General features: G+C 39.0%; 1 protein-coding gene and 2 long non-coding RNA genes across 5 annotated transcripts in view; 1 reads left to right on the forward strand and 2 right to left on the reverse strand.

Annotated features, from left to right (window-relative positions):
• Window positions 1-20,624, reverse strand: part of LOC124141930 (serine protease inhibitor Cvsi-2-like) — a 46,350-nt gene that overhangs the window by 6,880 nt on the left and 18,846 nt on the right. Inside the window, exon 1 of one of the 3 annotated variants that reach the window (XR_007223165.1) lies at window positions 118-390. The exons of 1 other annotated variant lie outside the window; for it this stretch is intronic. Coding sequence is in view for 1 of the 2 variants with exons in the window: in XM_048403079.1 (XP_048259036.1) it covers window positions 118-229 (112 nt within the window). In the remaining variant the exon portion in view is untranslated. Of the gene's footprint in view, window positions 1-117; window positions 391-20,624 lie in introns of those variants that run through there. One more of the 3 variants, XM_048403079.1, reaches the window with a different exon arrangement.
• On the reverse strand, window positions 1,916-13,152 carry LOC125384289. The gene is made up of 4 exons (XR_007223170.1): window positions 13,105-13,152; window positions 11,937-12,025; window positions 5,250-5,301; window positions 1,916-2,045 (listed from the first exon to the last, which is right to left on the reverse strand). It is a non-coding gene; the product is annotated as an uncharacterized LOC125384289 (long non-coding RNA).
• LOC125384294 lies at window positions 15,881-17,733 on the forward strand. Its single transcript, XR_007223175.1, has 3 exons — window positions 15,881-16,032; window positions 17,297-17,435; window positions 17,666-17,733. It is a non-coding gene; the product is annotated as an uncharacterized LOC125384294 (long non-coding RNA).

Here is a 20,624-nt window from a genome sequence, read left to right on the forward strand (position 1 = left end):
GGTAATCGGTTTGATGGATGGACGATGGAAAGTTGGATGGACAGATGTATGGTTGGTGGGGGATGGATGATGGATAAATGGATGATTGATGGATAGGTAGGTCGACAGAAACGTTACCCGGGATACCCGCACTGGCAACTGCTGTCGATGCAGTGCCAGGAGTGGTCACATGGGCAGTTATGTTGGTTAGCATAGTGTCTGCAGTGATTTGCGGAGGTATGGCATCCCTCTATCAAACGAAAAGTGGATAGTACTTGGAAGCAGGTAATATTCAAAGCAATTACCAATCGGGACATTTAATTACGTGTATACGCGGGCGTGTATATGCTAACAGAAACAGACCCGTGAAGATCCGGGGTAGAACAGGTCTTCAGCAACCCATGCTCGCCGCAAAATGCGACTATGCTTGTCGTAAGAGGCGACTAATCGGATCGGGTGGTCAGGCTCGCTGACTTGGTTGATGCATGTCATCGATCTCAATTGCGTGGATCGATGCTCCATGATGTCAATCACTGGATTGCCTGGTCCAAACTCGATTATTTACAGACCGCCATCATATATCTGGAATATTGCTGAGTGCGGCGTTAAACAAAAAACAAACAAGTAAACAAACAAACAAAAAACAACAAAAAACCAATACACATAAGTATTCTGAATGCATGTTCCTCACTTACTCTAAGACGGCCTCACATGGGCAACATTACTTTGCAAACATAATCTCCTTAATGTTTGCCAACTAATGTTTTCACACGATAAATATCCGGGTAAGAATATAGGTTCCCAGCAATCTTAGGTTGTCGTAAGAAGCGACTAAACGCACCAGGTGGTCAGTCTTGAGGATTTGGTTGACTGCATGTCATCGCTTACCAATTGCGGGATCGATGCTCATGATGTCAGTCACAGGATTGTCTAGACCAGACTCAATTATTTACAGAGCCATAGTCCATATAGTGCGGTATCAAACAAACACACGCGCTAACACTTCTCTCAAATGCCGACGCCATTTTGTAGCAGACCTCAATACAAATCGGTAAATGTGAAGTCCCTTTACATAATTGTTTTAAAGAGACGGTAAGGCAGGACCGGCAGTAAATGAGACATAAGTGAGATATTAAACACAAATGAGATGTTAAACACAAAGAACATGTCAAACACAAATGATATATTAAACACAAGTGAGATATTAAACACAAATGAGGTGTTAAACACAAATGAGATGTTAAACGCAAATGAGATATTAAACACAAGTGGGATGTTAAACACAAAGAATATGTTAAACACAAATGATATATTAAACACAAGTGAGATATTAAACACAAATGAGGTGTTAAACACAAATGAGATATTAAACACATGTTAAACACAAAGACGATGTTAATCACTATACACATGTGAGACACACAAGTGAGATATTAAACACAAATGAGCTGTTAAACACAAATGAGCTGTTAAACACAAAAACATGTTAAACGCAAATGGTATATTAAACACAAGTGAGATATTAAACACAAATGAGGTGTTAAACACAAATGAGATGTTAAACGCAAATGAGATATTAAACACAAGTGGGATGTTAAACACAAAGAACATGTTAAACACAAATGGTATATTAAACACAAGTGAGATATTAAACACAAATGAGGTGTTAAACACAAATGAGATGTTAAACGCAAATGAGATATTAAACACAAGTGGGATGCTAAACACAAAGAACATGTTAAACACAAATGATATATTAAACACAAGTGAGATATTAACCACAAATGAGGTGTTAAACACAAATGGGATGTTAAACACAAAGAACATGTTAAACACAAATGAGATGTTAAACACAAATAAGATGTTAATCACAAATGAGATATTAAACACAAAAGAGATGTTAAACACAAAGACGATTTTAATCACTTTACCTGGATGGGTTACACAGCTGGACACCAGGCACGTGCAGGTTCCCCTCACACAAGTCAAGGTCGAGAGGGCGTCGCAGCTTTCATGCCTGCAGGTGCCGGTATCATGGCCTTGGCATCCCTCGGCATCAACCAGGGCTACAAAAAACATTTATCATACCTCCATGTCAGAATGATGAGATCTGATTGGTTCACGTGATCTTGATAAAATACTATGTATCCCACATTGGAGGGAAACAATTTCTTTATCGGGGGAATAAATCCCTCATATCCCGCCACGAACAAGACAGGCTGTATGTGGATTTCTGAGAGGAGGAATCAATCCCGTATACCTCGCTATTTCCGAATATGACAGTGTATTTATTGTTTAACAATGATTGGAAATGTGTGACATTGTTTCTGTTGAGATTCCGTAGACGCTCATTGCGTTGTGTTTAGGCAGTGATCAGTCGTCAGGAAGTTAGATGCCAGTGTGGTGTGTAAACTTCCAGGCCGGTATACCCAGGACGGTGATAGTATGTTATGGAAAATACTTTAATGTTCTAATGCCGAAGGACTAGCGAGGGAACTTTCTCGGTGGTAGTATATAAGGGGACAACAATAGCGTGTTTACGAATCTTTCATGCAATTTCATCATATCGGAACCAGCTTCCAAGTGAGGATCGCTCATCATCCTAACCCATAATGGAAGCTTGACTACTGTCACTGCTGGCTATATATATTATCACTGACTTGTGCTATCACTACTGTATTTGATACTGACCACTGCCATCATATTATATACTGTCAGTGAGTATTGTATTATCGCCCTATTGTGTACTGCCAATGTAATTGCTGTGCAGTAATTGTTTTGATTTGTAAACCTAGTTTATGTTATAGTACATTTGTTGATTGTATACCGCTTGTTGGTTGTTTGTTCGTTTCACACTAAGTTCCTTTACGTACAGATTTCTGGGTTAACATATTGTTTCAATTTGGGAATCTACACGTAACAGAATCAATGAAAGTCACCTGGCACAGCAATCGAACAGCTGTTTTCTATCAATTGTGAGTTTGGTTTAATCCTTTCACAATGTCCTATTAAAACATGTCGATAAGGTAAATTCGTTGTAGCAGTATCACGAGGGCGTATGTGGTTTTATGCGTCCCGTGTCAAGTTTTATACCACGAGCGTGGCTAACGCGGAAAACCACTTATCATACCTCCATGTCAGAGTGATGAGGATGTGATTGATCCACGTGATCTTGATTAAATACTGTGTAACCCGCCTTGCAGGGTAATAACAATAACTTTCTAAGCGGGGAATAAATATCTTAAACCCCACCAAGAGCAAAACAGGCTGCACGTGGATTTCTGAGAGGCAGAATAAATCCCTCGTGATCCTGCTACAACTTGCAATGTGACTTTATTGTATAGGCGGCTTCACGCGGACAACAGAAGAACACAGATTGCCAACTTGTATTTTCACACTACAAAGGCGTGTTGTTGTTGCATAGCCTCTCTTCATTCCTTTCAAAGGTTGACGCCATATTACGCAGTATCTGATTGACTGAAAGCAACCAACATACGTTTGACAACCATTCACATGTCAAAATCGAGTTTGAATCACAACATTGTTGATCGAAATATTGGTTGGATATTCATTGCCAACGGTTTATCAAATTCCCCATTCTGTTTTCGCAAACTGAATGTTCCCTGGGTGGTATAAGATAGTATGCCGTTCCCCAACATCATGGCCAATAGGGGTGACTATAGGGGCACTGTACTGATACAATGGTATTGCAATGGTTAAAACACTATTGCTATTAATATAATACTGTATAACTATACGTTTATAACGAACACGCTTATAACGAACTGACGGATATAAGGAACTTTTTTTTGGTCCAAACATTTGCTTTATATATGCTGTATATATGATTATAACGAACTACGGTTATAACGAACTAAACTTAGTGATCCCTTTGCGTTCGTTATAACCGTAGTTTACCCTACTATTGTAATAGTGGTTCAGATATAGCTTTACTGTTGTAGTGGTACAAACTTTATAATACTGTAACGCGTGTACATATTCCTTCCCATTATTAAGCGGGGTAACGCTGATTGTCTGACAATGTTCTCAATGTACCCTCACATGTCTATTCAAACAAGGTGCATTGTCGACACAAAATGATGACGAACGGTAATGTTTCATAATATTTGTATCGATACTATCAATGGCATTTCGTCATCCTTTATAACTAATTAATTTCACTTCTAATCACTAACACTGGTACTTGAGAACAGTTTATGTTAAGTAAATATAAATAGCTACATAGATAGTCATATAGATAGCTACAAGGAAATATTTAACTTTCACGATTTTTCGGCCGTACTTTGGTAGATAGATAAAACATCAACAATAGAGAATATCTATTCCAAAACAGATACCATTGCACGTACAAAGCAAATTAGTGGTGAAATTTATATGAATGGATAATTGAACACCGGTGATGATACCGGGTGTTCGCAAAAAGGGTAAGCTAGTGCTGCTCTACAAAGCACAATTTGCAGAAAAAAATGTTTGTAAACATTTACTGAAAATTAAGATACATTAGTTTATCGTTATTTTAAAGTAAACATGAAGGCCTACATAAAGTAACCAGACAAGGGGCTGCGATAATAAGACACCTCATGGTTTCAGCTTCAAGCTAGAACTGAAGTGCTGGAAGTGAAGTTAGGGCAGAGAAACTGGGGCAGTGATATAAATGGGAAAGACAGCTTTCTGGACAGCTGGTCAAATAGGTATGCAGAGATACACACAGATATCTGCCCATTGTGTGTTAATGGTTTGTGAGTTGAAGACACGATGAAGTTTATTTTTAAAAGAGACGTATTAAAGAAGTTTTTGAGATGTGTATTTACCTGATAATTTGCATTGGAGCTCCCGTTTGTAAAATATTACTTAAAAAGGAATGGCATTCCAACCCCCCTTTTTGAGAATCGTTTGGAAACTCGAATGACAAAACATGTAGAAACATACTTTCGAACAAGACAGTCTTTGTTTACCGAGATGAAAGCAATCAAAACCCCTCTCACTGACCTTAGTAATATGTGTACGTCTCTAGAAAACGCAATATCAGACATGCTAATCATCTTGATAGAGTTAGCCATGAGCAGAGTGCCATATACAGGGATATCGACACACATTCGTCACCACTCGCCCCTTTCCGTAACCTGCAATAAGGCTCGTCCCCCTATCTATAATAATTTATAATGTTATGTGCGAAAATACGACAAACCAGTCAGAATGCGCGTATGATTTCAAGTTCTGCGTTAAAGAATCCCTCAGAAATAATTTACCTGTATATGGGCCAGTGGCCTTCATACGAACAAAAGACTTGACCGGAAGTAACTGAAACAGACATAAAATATGTATAGGCCTTCTACAGTTTACAAATGATGTTTCGTCAACACAGGCCCTGGTGACGGTAATGTCAGGGTTCGGGTATCAGATAAAGTTCGTGTCATGGACGAAAGGTGTATACATTCATTGTCACATTGCATCCAAGGAATAATATCTCAATCTACATAAATAATCTGGATCCATTTGCCACCTCAGCATTGTTTCGGAAGTGACGTCACCATCTCTATCTCTCACTGAGCCCAGAATTTCTCTCCTTTATAAGTATTTTGATTCGACTGCTATTGCGTCGAATCGGGCTCAAAACGGAGTTATGGGTCCAGGGTCTTTAACAGAATATAATGTATATAATACCCTGGATTAACGACGATGTTGTCATTCAGTTACTTACGTTTTGAATAGATGCAAGTCTTGACAGGGTATAGTTCATGTATCCGTATTTGTCATTTTATGGCTCTTCTGTCAGTATACAATTAAAAGATGATCTCGATGGAAACAATTAACACAATCGTGACGATACATCTAAACTCGAAGCTTATGTTCAAGAATAAGTAAGAATTTATATAGAAAGATATTCTATCATCGTCGACGAGGCGGCCTGCAACTACGCATCTTGTCAAAGTGGAACTAGTGGTTAAAGCTTTCGCTCGTCACGCGGTAGCCCCGGGCTCGATTCCCGACATGGGTACAATCTGTGAAGCCCATTTCTGGTGTTCCCCGCCGTGGAATATTTGCGAAAAGCGGCGTAAAACCAAAATCATATACTCACTCACTAACGTAACAGGAAAGTCAACAGTTTGTGTACGGGCCAGACACTTACAACCAAGGGAGACAATTTGCGGGGAGGTAACTCTTGTATGTCACTTGTTCCGTCAAAGTGTTATGTTCACTGCAGCGAAATATCAAGTTTGAGTGTTCACTGCACTCATAAAATTATAACTTTTCTCAACCTCAGAAAACTTTTCACACTGAAGTATATATTAAATTTTCTCATTGACTGTAATATGTATAGATACCTGCGATATGAACAAAGCAAATATTAAACAACCAGTCTCAACCGAAAGAGATTCCATTGGGTGCAAACAGCAAAACAGCGGCGAAAATATACGAAATGGATACCTGAAAAAGTCATGACACCAGGTGTTCGTGACAAGGGAAATGAAATGACCAGTGTATGTAATGTGTGTGATTATGTTTGTGTGTGCATGGATGGGTTCAAGTGTGTGTATGAACACAATGAGTTACATTGTGTGTCATAAAGTGTGTTGTATTGTATTGCATTTTCTTGTAATGTATAGTTATATTGTGATGTTTCACTGATCTTAATGATTTCTCATAACGTCCGGTTGGTTTGGGCACATTTGGGCGAATCTGGACTTGGAGTCCCATTATCACAGGACCAGCATCGCCCCAGACGATTGGGCCACCTGTACCCCGCCGGTGTAGGATGCTCAAATGACTCCCCAGGCTGAGATGACTGTAGAGTCATTTAAGCCTAGGCCCATATGACCGAAAGTCAAATTTAGGGGGAGTCGTTTGAGCCTACTACACCGATTTCGAGTAAATGACTTTTATCTTGCTGAAGACCTATTCTAACCCGGATCTGAATAGCAGTCTGATCAGTACAAGTGGGGTTAAACCCCATTGTACAGAAAGGGAGATTTTAATATGCATTCTCTTATAATTAGGGCAAATCTGGAATCGGAATACACGATCAGGGGACCTGCATCGCATGACACGACAGGGTCACCCCTCCCACCCCCACCCCCATCTCCCACACATCCCTCCACATGCACCCGACCTGATAAAACTAACAGTTGAAAACGAAGCGATGTTGGAATATTTAAGGACAACAATGTGAATTTCAAATATGATGCTGACAAACCTTGAAACATAATCAGGGCGAACCGGGATTCGAACCCACAATAGGTTTTATTGCGCGCCCAGGGGACGCAATTCTGCACAGCGAATCACGGCGCCTTAGACGATTGGGCCACCCGTGCCCCTCTTCCCTTGGAAACCACTCAGACACTATGTCTACGGTTCCAGCTATGCTCGCATCAGATGGGTCCCATAAACGTAGCTGAGTTTTCTTGACAATGATATGTGATGTTTCACGAATCAACATATTTCATATGGGCTGTGTGATACTGCAAAAGTGCATGAATGAGTGAGTTGGGTTTAACGCCACTTTGAGCAGTATTCCAGTTATATCACGGCATGTAAGCTAAAAGTGGGAGGAAAGCCCCAAGTAATGCAGGCTTCAAATGCTTACCATTTGATGAAATCCTAGAGCACGGGTTTGGGTTTGACAAACCTAGAAACATCGGGAACCGGGATTCGAACCCACAATCATAGGTTTCTGGCGTGCCCAAGGGACGCAACTCTGCACGGCAAATCGCGGCGCCTTAGACGACTGGGCCACCCCTGCCCCACTGAAAAGGTAACTTTATATACATTGGACATAACGGATGTAGTGTGATTGACTATAATTGCATCATCTTGGGTTTTTGACGATGTTTAACATTATCTCTAGAACTGAATCAGAACACCTCCAGATATAATTTAATCTGTCAACGAAAGTGAGCTACCATACCTAAAAGCAGAATTTAATTCAGATAACAAACTGACTACAAAGTATTCATGGAATGAGAAAACAGGTATATTCTTTGAAAGGCTATTTACTTATGGATAAATCTAAAGACGCTGTACAAGTAGTCTTAGGTGATATTAAGAAAAGAATTAGTACGTTTACAGGTAAGATCAGCTGACTGTGTTATATGGCAGTGTATTTTATTGTTAAACAATGATTGTAATTGTATTACTTTGTTTCTGTTGAGATTCGGAAGAAGCTCATTGTATTTGGACAACGATTAGTTGTCAGGCTGTAGTACTATTTAATGTAAGCAGTGGTGAGAAAGTTACTATTTTTCGATGCTCGTGTGATGTGTAAATTTCCGGAAGACCGTGGACTGAGATAGAGCGTTAGAGAAACATTTGGAATATTCTGTGATGTGATTTCCAGAGGCAAGTTAGACTGTATATAAGAAGACAAGAGCCTTTCGTGTTTTTCACATTTCATAAAATCAAGACCAGCTTTCGTGTGAAGGAAACTTATCATCCCGGATTCCCAGCCATGGCCATCTCGGAAGTTTGACCACTGTCGCTTCTGGGTGAATATATTATCACCACTGTTTTTGTATTTGATACTGACCACTGCCATCATATTATATACTGATATTGAATATATACTACCACTCTATTGTGTACTGCCATTGTAATTAATGTACAGTAATCAGTGTTTATTTGTAAACCTAGTTAATTTTGCAATACAATTGTTAATCGTACACCATTTGTTGTTTGTTGGTTGGTTTCACACTAATTTCTTTTATGTATAGATTTCTGGGTTAACGTAATGTTTCAATTTGGGAATCGTCACGTAACAGTGTGAAGCGTCCAAACTATTTTCTTGAATGTCGAACGCGACGTCAAACCTAATTTCATTTCACCAGGAATACTAATTCAGTGAATAATATAAAATGTGTGTCTTGGTGTGATTATTTTAAAAGTCTGTACAGCCTTTCCAAAAGAAGTGATTGCATGTCTGTTGAAGACGATCAAAGTGTATTTATTTATGAAAATACATATATGAATGAACATTGAATAAAAGATTGGATAAAATATGCCACTTAAGATATTTCTGATACTCCTATCAGCAGTGAGGAAATTCAAGAAACAGTACAACAAAACATCTGGCATAGATTATGTAGAAGCGAGATTTTAGTATTTCTTAAGTAAATGTAGTGTCACACAATTTTCTACTTTGGGTTTACAGACAGCCGTCATATAGCGGAAGTACTTCTGTGCGGCGTCAGGCAACAAACAAAGACTTACGTTTTATGCAAATTGTGTGTGTGGTGGGTGCTACTGGTAGGGCAGGACATGCTTACCCATTTCGCGAACACCTGGTGTCATCATTGATTTTAAACGATAAATTCATATAATTTTCACCGATATTTTGCCCTTTAGTTTCAATGGATATACTATAATTTGATGCTTTTGGGGAGTCTTCCCAGTGCCCGTGGGTTTCAGCAAACTGGTAATCGTCTACGGCTTCTGCCGCTTTGAACTTTTCTACCACAATAAATAAAATGGGAATTATATGAATTGTTGATGATTTGACGCATATTTTCCGCTGTATTGTTTCATCTCGGCAATAGATTTACCTCAAATACAATTATGTCTACTCGTGTAGAGGAAGAAAGCGTTCGTCAACGGTTGACGCGTTGGGTACGATGACTGGTCACTCTTACCATTCGACTTCCATTATATGGAGTGAGTTCGTGTCCTCCGATTAGTCAGATGTCCCACCAGTCAAAAAACAACAAACTTCATGGCTGATTGCCAAACCCCTAACTGTTTCCTATATTAAAATGGTTTGGTCCAACAGTAGGTTACAGAAAAACAATAAGAGCATTGATTTCTTCACATTTTAATTCACATTCTATAATGTGATTTGTTAATTTGATATCATAGATATTAAGAAAATGTACATATAATATGTTAATAATACATGAAACAAAAAATTATATTTCATAGTTTATAATTACATTTAAGAAATTGTACATTTCAAAAGTTTTGATCATCTATGCATCTAACAGCGTGTAAACGTTTTCTTCATGTCAAATCATCACCACCAAATCATGTCGTCTATGGTGAGTGAGTACGGTTTTACGCCGCATATAGCATTATTCCAGCAATATCACGGCGGGGCGTCGTCTATGGTGAATTTGGACACAAACAATATGCTTAGAGGAATCTAGAAATGTAAAATTGTCTTATGACAAGTGAATTGGGTATCAAAGGTTAAACATTTAATTTGCTCTACCAGATTTGGCTCTGTGTGGGAACACCAGTCTGTTGATATTTTCCCGGGGTGTCTTTCTGTCTAGATTAAGATACTGTTATGAACAAGAAATGGCATTCTTTTGTATTTGAAAGTTCAAAAATAATTTCATATTAACTATTTAAACCTTCTTCTGGACTTGAATTATATTTAAGCAGGACACCAATTAACAAGTTTAGAATTTCTTCATCTCGATTTAGATGTGGGTCACACAAACCTAGAATTGAAACGGGGCGTTATTGTAGAGAGCCAACTGAGCATCGGATTTGTATATTTTGGGGCACACATTGTGTTGAAAATGAATATCAATTGTACTTATTGTGATTATTATTGTGAAACCAGAAACTAATATATTAACGGAAAGTATTATATATTACCAGCAATACATAAATTCAATATGTAAATTCCATCTACAAATGTTGATGTTATACAGAACCTGTTTATGATACAATGTCTTACTCCTAATGTTACTGTAGTCATTCGCCAAATGAATGAGCTCGCACTCAGCAATATTCCAACTATATGACGGCGGTCAGTAAATAATCGAGTCTGGACCAGACAATCCCGTGATTAACATCATGAGCATCGATCCACACAATTGGGATCGATGACATGCATCAACCAAGTCAGCGAGCCTGACCACCCGATCCCGTATGTCGCCTTTTACGACAAGCATAGTCGCCTTTTACGGCAAGCATGGGTTGCTGAAGATCTATTCTACCCCGGATCTTCATGGGTCGAGTTGGCGGTGCACATGCTTTGTAAATCCTGCAATCGACGGAAATCTGCATGACAGTTCACAAACCGGATTTCGATTTCGTTGCGCGATTTTGATTGGACTATGCAGAGACTCGTTAGTTCAGCCAAACTGTAACTCCATAATACCAGCCTAGTTCGGCAAGGGTGGAAACTGGACTTTTGTAGTCAGTTAACTCTCTTGCCTCGTGAAGATGGAGCCAACCAGACACCGTGGTGAATATCTATGACATGTGTCCTTGTGTGTTTTGCTCCATTATTGAAGCAGCGTTGATATTGGACCAAAACCACAAGGACACAAGGACTGTATGACAAGAGGGATGACTTCAACTTTCCAACTGTCAACTTTCCCTTCATGTGGAACAATATTTCAGCAGCTCTATCCTTTGGTGTTTACATTTCCCACCTTTTGAGATACAATCGAGCATGATCTTTCAATCAAGATTTCAACGAGCGTCATACGACTCTTGCTATGAAGTTGTACGATCAAGGTTACAACATTCAAGGCCTCAGTAAAGCTTTCAAAAAGCTTTACGAGTGTTAGACATGAGAAATACATTTCCAAATTTGACGCATCAGCGACAAAGATGATGTCCGATGCAAATCCCTATTTTGACTTCTACCATAAATACCCGTGTTTATCAGGTGAACAACTGACTTCCCTTTGCATGTGTTTGTGAAGGGTGCCACCGGTGGGGCAGGATACACTCACCTTTTCGCGAACACCTGATAATGATTCATAAACACATGTTCATGATAAAGTCGAAATCGTGCAATCGACTGTTTTATGCAGAGATTTCTATTGGATATGGAAAGGGTTCTATCGCTTTATTTATTGTTATTTGGTTCACTAAGGTAACACAAACTGTTTAAAGCAGCGCAGCCTTCGTGTGGATGGAATATTTCTGAGTTAAACAAGAAGCAAACAAATTAAAGCAGAGTTAAACACAACTCACTCACTTACCCTGAATACATGATGCATGCGTGTTGGTGCACTCTTGGTTGATGCAGTGCAGTGTTGTGTTAAGTGTCATGATTCGCTCCACACCAAGGCTTAAAGTAAAATAAAAAAATTCAATTAATTGTTGATATCGATAATGCAAGTTATTTAGCCTATCATATTATATGGCCGCTTCAAGTGGTTACTGATTTCCAACTGAGACATAATAGCAGATAAGAGTCGAGAAGATAACAGATATATACAGAACTGGGTGTGTCCTCTGACTCGCCAATGGGGATTATGGATTCAAATAGCCCTCCAGCAAACTACTAGTGTCGTACGAGGGGACTCATGGATCGAGGAATCAGGTTCAGTGTTTGGGTTGATTTCGTGTCATCATTCCATGGTGTGGGCAGGGCGCAACTAATCGATAATACTGTTTTTATGTGTTTTTCATGTTTATTCGTAGCTATGTGATTTTATTTTTTAATGTTTCAACGCGAGCCGTCCTATCATAATAATGAAAATAATTGTGAAAGTGACGTTTTTTACGTCACAAAGTAAGTACAGTAAACTACGATTATAACGAACTCAACTGGACTACTAATTTTAGTTCGTTATAACCGTAGTTCGTTATTAGCATATATACAGCATAACTACAACAAATAGTCGGGACAAAAAAGTAAGTTCGTTATATCCGTCAGTTCGTTATAAACGTAGCTCACTGTATATTTTGTGAAACACTTACTTTCAAGGACTCTCTGCTCGCCTGAGGGAAATACTAGCAAGTATGTTTATGTGAAATTTTCACATAACTATACTTACTAGTATTTCTTCATATTATTTCCTAAAGGTTTCGTTACTTCATTACTGATACCTCAATGCAAGATTCCGATTTTGAAATTAGACAATAAATATCATGTTCGACCGTGTAGTGTTTGAATTAAAAATTTACTGCATAGATGGTAAATCGAGGTTTACTTATCTTTGATAAAATGTGCTTTTTAGGTGTAATCAACCGCTTTTCTGCTACTATGGTAGTTTCGCCAAGGGTGGGACATTGCTCAAAACATGACAAGCTTCTCTACAGGCCGCCGTCATAAACATTGAAGATGGAATATTGCTGAGGTCGTGAAACAACAAAATACTGTTCCCTGACGGCGTTGCTGATGCAGATGACTGTCATACTCACCGACAGCAACTGCTGATACATCGAGGAATAATATGTACTTCATGGTTTACGGAAACGATTTTGATCTGAACATTGTGACCAGGGACACGCCTTTTATACTGCACAATGCCTGCACCCATAAATTATCTTAAGCGCGTTGTCTAAAACAGATGACACTTTCCGAATTCCACAAAGTATTTATTTTTACACTTTCCCCTAATGTAGGCCGAGATTGTTTCTATGTTGCCAACCTCATCTTAACCCTTACGAATGTATATGCATTTATTCATTTTTGGATTCATGATTGGTAGTATCGCAATCTTTCTCAAGATCAAAGAAAATTGATACTTCGCGTTGTTTATTTACTGTATCATTTTAACAAAGGATTCTAATCATTAAAAAAATGATCAATATTACTTCTTTTTATTGCCAGAAAACACATTGAATATTTGTAATAAGATTATCGGTTTCCAAATACCAAACTAATCTATTGTTTTCCATTCGTTCCATGGTTTTGCAAACGCAACTGGTTACAGATATATGGTGGTAATTGGAAGCATCAGTAGGATCTTGGTGTGGGGACTACAATGGCATTTTGCCACGAGGAAGTAAATTCCCTGACGTCCATCTGTGGTCAAATATACATATAAAACTGTCTCAAGACATGATTCAAGGCAAATGCTTCAGTAACTGATGGTGGATATTATCATCACCCGCTGCAGTAAGAGCAGTATGACGCTCATGTAATGGAAATACTTATAATACATTATTATCTTCAGTTTCGCTCAAGTTTATTTGCAATGTCAGATTTATCAGTTATCAATTTCTCAAAGTCTTAAAGGTGGGATACGGACGATTTGTACCCTTTGCCTTTTATTTATTTAACCTTGGACATAGGTGTGCGTGAAATAATTTTGGAGACATAGTTTCTCCAAGATTGGCGCTCATTTTGTTCATAATCACGTCGTGCCTTGTCAAAAATAACTGTAACATTATTAAAGTTATGAACTGTAGGATGTTTGCGGAAATCTTTTCCCGCTTTCTTCCTACACTTTCTTGCATGTTTGCAGTCGTTATTAAACCATTGTTGACGAATATTTTTAGAGGACATAGGAATTATTTGGTCAGCAATATTATTAGTTGACCCGAAAACAACTGGATGGAATCTGGTAAATTTCTGAAATTGTCAGGTTTTAGCTTTTCAGCACATAATATACTCAACAACGAAAGTTCCTGTGACACCAATATTTTAGTGTATATTTTAAACAAGTAAAGTTTGGTTTTCAATATTGTAGTACATGTATGGAAACAAGTCACAAAAGCGCAACTGCTACAGAAAAGCATGCATTCCATGCAAAAGTCGACTTTTATGCAAGCCCCATGCATTTCACTACCGAAGAATGGGTATAAAAACGTGCGTTAACGGGAATCCATATGCATTGTTTAGCATCATGCTGACAACAATCACTCAGAAAAACAACAAAATTACGCAATTATTCAACATTTCGAAATGCCACGCCTGTCCGAAAATGAGCGTCTTCGATCCATTGGTATACTTGAAGCAGGGTCGAGTCAACGTGATGCTGCAAGACAATTTAACGTCCACAGAAACGCCATTTGGTGTTTATGGCAACGTTGGCAACAGACGAATGCAGTCAGAGACCATCCTCGGAGTGGCAGGCCACGCATAACCAATAATCGACAAGACAACCTACGCAATCGATTCAGCCAGCAACAGTGACTGCAAGAAGCATCCCTGGCCTTCGACGAATATCTTCACAAACCGTACGTCGTCGCCTCAGATGTGCAGGGATTGTCGCCAGAAGACCCGCCAGACGTCCCATTTTGACAGGAAACCACCGTCAAGACATCTACAGTGGTGCAGACAGCGCATACGCTGGACGGCCATGCAGTCGGGACAGATTCTATTCACTGACGAGTCTCGTTTTCACCTCAGCCACAGCGAAGATCGGATTCGAGTGTACCGTCGTCGAGGCGAACGTTACGTCAATCATCGTGTCATGGAAGAAGATCGGTTCAGCGGCGGCAGCGTTATGGTATGGGGTGGGATTACAGCAAGTCAGAGGACCCGTTTGATAGTGGTAGAGGGAAATCTCATTGGACAGCGCTACCGCGACGAGATCATAGGCCCTGTTGTTCTACCGTTTTTGCGTCGTCATGGCCCAGGCATTACCTTTCAACATGACAACGCCCGGCCTCATATTGCTCGACTTGTTCAGGATTCCGTTCAACAAAACAACGTGAATGTCATCCCCTGGCCGGATCGCTCCCCTGATCTCTCACCAATCGAGCACATGTGGGATGAGATGGATCGACGCCTTCGACGTCAACCACGTGTTCCACAGACACTCCAGGAACTTCGAAACATGCTCCAGCAGATATGGACAGATATCCCACAGGACTTTGTGCGACGCCTGGTCCATTCCATGAGACGAAGATGTGTTGCTTGCATCGCAACCAGAGGTGGACACACACGCTATTGATTTGTAAATTGACATTTTGGCATGTTCATGTTTTTTGTTTTTTTTCTGAAGTCAGTATGGCAAATTAAACCATTTGAACATTTACAGGAGTCCTTTATCTGTTGCAAACCGAAATTGTTTCAGATTTGGTAAAACAAACATAACTTTGAATGAAATCTTAATCAATGTCACAGGAACTTTTGTTGTTCTCTATACATACATAGTATGACCTTGTTCAAATGTAAGTTAATCTGAAACCTATTTGAACCATACAGTTCAAAACAACGCTAACCTTGCCAGACGTTTTCAATGTGCACTGTTTCCCTTTCAGCTGTTATCTACAGCGAGACCTGCAGGGATCAGAAAGACTGTAATCACGTGACATGTGACAGTTCCTAAAAGTTGGGCTGCTCTCATGGAGGATGTACCTGCCTGACTTCCGCCACTGCTGGTTCCTGCGCTCAAGGTATGATAAAGTTTATACATAGTGTTTACGATAAGTGGCATTTTTTCTCATAGCTGCTTAGGTAACTAAACATGATTCTCGTCTTATTTTTTCTCGAGATGCTAAGTGCATGTTTAAGTGAAATGTTACAATGCATAATTAAGAAACAGGTTTGAAGCATATGTACAGCTCTCAATACCTTTTAAGTCTGTGATCAATTGTTACACAAAGAAAGCACCGCCTCCTTGGTCTAGTGGCAGAGCGTTTGCATTGAGAGCGAACGGTCGGGCGTTCGATACCGCTTCACACCAAAAGACGTCAAAAGACGTTGTTGTTACCCTGCCTGACGCTCGGCATTTAGAGGCTAAAACAAGGACTGGTCGGCTCGTAGTCAGTATACTGTGTATGAGTGGGTATTCATGTTACACTGGAGCATGGTATGTCTGTGGGCTAGCTCAATAAAATCGGCATTAGTACGGACGGGTACTAGCAGCCACACATACACACACACGTGCAGGCACGTTGCTATATTAGTGCAATTATCCTGAACGCGACGTTAAATCTCATTTCACCTCACCCCGCCCCACAAAGAAAGCATGTAGAATGAATATAAGATGGAAAATTGACTATTCTGATTTCTGTGTTGAAGGATGCATCTTGTCCGTGATGTGTGTTGTCTTTTCTTCTTGTACTGTCATAGAATAACAGCGATGGCAGATCTGATATTATGATATCTGGCATAATATGCAGGTCTCAAGTTAACTAAGTGCATTTATTATCATTGGCAGTGACTCCAATTTGAGTGAGATGTGAATGGTTTAACTGAAAGCATTCTTGTACTTTTTATTGCATCGGTTTGAAAAAAAAAGTGGAGATATAGCGATCAGCATGTCCGTCCGTCCGTTCCGTGTCCGTAGCAGAACTCTAAAACGGTTAATATTTTTTGTTGAACTTGCTATACAGATCAATATAGTGATGAACTGGTGCTTTGTGATGATTTGGGATTTTTATGATTTTATTTTTTTATAGTTTCATGACGACATGATAACGTTTCCGGAGCATACCATTGAATATTTATTAATGAAAATTGTTATACAGATCAGTCTAGTGTTGAAGCGGTGCCTTTTGATGATATGTATATTAAAAAAAATACTGAACAGCATTATTTTTCTTCCACTGAACTGAAGCCAAACGCCATTTCCGAATTGCACCAGATGTGCCACATCCTGATGACTCTTGTTATTCCGTATTTTCTTTTATAGTATAACTGACATTTTATCATCAGATGAGAGTACGATTTGCCTTTTTTGAGCCACATGCAGCGCCCGTGTCGACTGCGACAGCTGCAGATGTAGAGACAGCCGTGCTTCACACCACTACTACGATGGGCACTGTCTCTGTGGACGTGGATTTGGACCTGACATGTAAGTAATCAGGACGATTCTACCTTTTGAGAAATAACCAGTAAGGTGTTGTAAATATTGCAAAGCATGGAGAAAAGGAGCTACCAAGTTATATTAAATAGTGACTTTAAATGGTATCAACAACGTAATACATCTGTTAGAAGTCATACCATTCATATATCTTTGGATGAAACATGTTGTATAATTTAGAATATTATGTTGATATTAACTCTATGCTTTCCTTATTTCAGTGGCAAACAAACTTTGAGGCAGAGGATCAATCAACTATTTATTGTTTTTGCACCATTGTGTACTTATGTCTTCTGATATGTAATAAAATATACAAAAAAGTCTCCTTGTTTTCCTTATTCTTCCAATGTATTAGAGACATTTCCAGTGTTACGGAGCCTATTAACTGCCTTGATACAGCTATTCGTTTATTTCCTGCTGACTGAGACATACACGTACAGCAATTATTTTTTTTTAAAACAAACATTTCTCTGTATATCCAGTCCAGTCCATGTAATGTTCCATTCTAATCATTAACTGATAGACACCTTGAAAAAAAGCGACAAAACCCTTTCCATAGACACAAGAAATCTCTGCTAAAAGCAGAGTTGTTTGAATGTAAAAGTTAATTGCATTATATATGCTGAGTCATGAGGATGTGTTCACTATCAAATGGTGATACCGGGTGTTCGGGAAAAGGTGAGCGTATCCTGCCGCACCGGTGCCATCTATTACAAACACATGCAAAGTCAAGTCAATTGTTATCCTGAAAAGAAATACGGAATGACATGGTGCGGATCAAAATATGTAATTGCATCTGACGTCAGTTTTGTCACTGATGATTTGGAAATGTCCTTCATTTGTCTACCATAAAACCTTTAGCAAGGCCTTGCATGTTGTAACTTCAACACCACTCTCTATTCCAGTTTTCCAACTCTGTTCTAAAAGTTGAAAATGCTCTGGCATTCCAGCTTTCCAACTTTTGGCTTGAAAAATGAAAAACATGAAAGCTCATATTTGCTTTCCTCATTCTAATTTGAAGAATACTGTTTCATATTTCATAATTTTGAGTGGGATCACCCTCATAAGTAAAACATTGTTACTCTAGTTTTGTGACTTCGTTCATGTCTCAAAATTGGGGCCTCTATATGACTGAAACAATAATGTTTTAACTCACTCACCAATTTAAAATAGTAAATGAACGTTAAGTTGTCTACCCTATCAGACGTATTGGACTGTGGTTTTGTGTGTCTTTGTTTCATTCCACTCTGTGCAATATTTCAGCAATAAATTATCGAGTTTGGACAGGACAAGTAAGTTATATCATAATCAACGGTCCATGCTTTAAGAAAAATTGACACACAATCAACGAAGTCAACGAGTCTGATCACCCTAATCATTTAGTCGACTCACACTACCAACATAGGTTGATCGGGACATATTCTACTCCATACTAGTGTATAAATTCATGATGTATAATTGACGCTATTATTGTATAAAGGGGCACCCAGCAATATTCCAGTATTATATATCACGAGTCACTGAGCCTGACCTCCCGATCCATTTAATCACTTCTTATGACACGCATATGTTTCTGGGACCTATGTGCTTATCTGGAATCACGACGCGTCAGATTGCCTCTGTTAATAAAAGAGAGGAAAGCAATGGTGCTAGCTGATCCTTTGTGAAATCCCTATTCTTTTCTACTGTGATCTATATTGATTGGAGAATAAAGTGTGTGATCAACTGCGAAAATTCTGGACCAAATGTATCACAAATGTCAACACATGGCGTAACATCCAAACAGGATTAATATGAAAAGATCACTTATAAAGATTTTTATAAAATAATTAATTCATTAGATATTTTAAACATGATTCTAATATACGGGGGCTGGTCAAAAAGTGTGAAACCTGACAAACAAAACCAACAATTATGAAATATTCTTTAAAAACATACACTTTTCATATCAGGCAATTCATATGTCAGGAACAAGTTTTCTGAAGCCACCCTAAAAAAAACATTCACGGCAGGTCTTCGTTGTCGTCATAGTGCTTTCCACAAAAGTGTTGTTTCAGTTTAGGAAACAGGTAGAAATCACTTGGTGCAAGATCTGGCGAGTATGGAGGGTGAGGAAGCTCTTCGAACCCGCATTGTCTCAATGTCGAGAGGTGTAAGAAGAGGCATTCTCATGAAGTAGTAGAACTACAGCAGTCAGCATTTTTCACCGCTTTTCTTTGATAGAATCTCTCAGGCAATGACGCAAATCAGCATAGTGGACACCGGTAATCTTCTTTGACCTTCTTAGTAATCAAACAAGGATCACACCCTTTGCATCGCAGAATACAGTTGCCATCACTTTCTTTACTTGAATTTCTTTGGTGCCGGGGAAGTGGAATAGTGCCAGTCTATTGATTGACGTTTTGACTCGGGATCATAGTGGTAGACCATGTTTCATCACCCGTTACTAATATCTTTTGGAATTTGACGAATTCCTTTTCAATTAGCTCTAAATATTTTCTGGCAATGTCAGTTTCTTTAGAATTTATAAACTTTGGCACCCAACGAGCAGATATCTTATTCATCTGTAAATGTTCATAAATAATAGGTCCAATGGATCCATGGCTTAGACCTGTGTCTTCCTCAAGTTCGGCAAAGGTAATACGTCTATCTGACAGTATAAGTTTGTTTATCTCCTTGATTGAATCATCATTGATGGAAATTGAGGGACGTCCAGATCTAGGGTCATCATCAAGGCTTCTTCTCCCAGCCTTAAACATAGCTGCCCAACGTTTAACAGTGTAATAGCGAGGGCTCTTATCACCATACGCTTGTGATGTGTGGTCATGAATATTTTGGAGAGTACTTTTATCTGAATCAAAACCTTGATGATAGCTCGTGCTCGTTCTTTTCCATTTCTGTGTCCATTTGGACTTATATCACGTTCAATTGGCTGTCACTTTTATACAAATGGCCTCAACAGACCATGTCCACTTGCAATAGAAGGTACCAGTGAAACAGTCTCATCTGTTTCATATGTAGATTTAAATTGACCCAAAACTATCCGCAAGACTGGATGACAAGAGGGATCCAATAGTCAACTTTCCCTTTCTGTCGAGCAATATTCCATCAACTCCAGCCCATGTCTACATTTCACAAATTTTGAGATCAAGCATGTACTTTCTATGACGCTTTTTAAAG

Source organism: Haliotis rufescens, unplaced genomic scaffold (genome assembly GCF_023055435.1).
Source record: "Haliotis rufescens isolate VD_foot unplaced genomic scaffold, xgHalRufe1.0.p SCAF_3, whole genome shotgun sequence".
Classification (NCBI taxonomy): domain Eukaryota; kingdom Metazoa; phylum Mollusca; class Gastropoda; order Lepetellida; family Haliotidae; genus Haliotis; species Haliotis rufescens.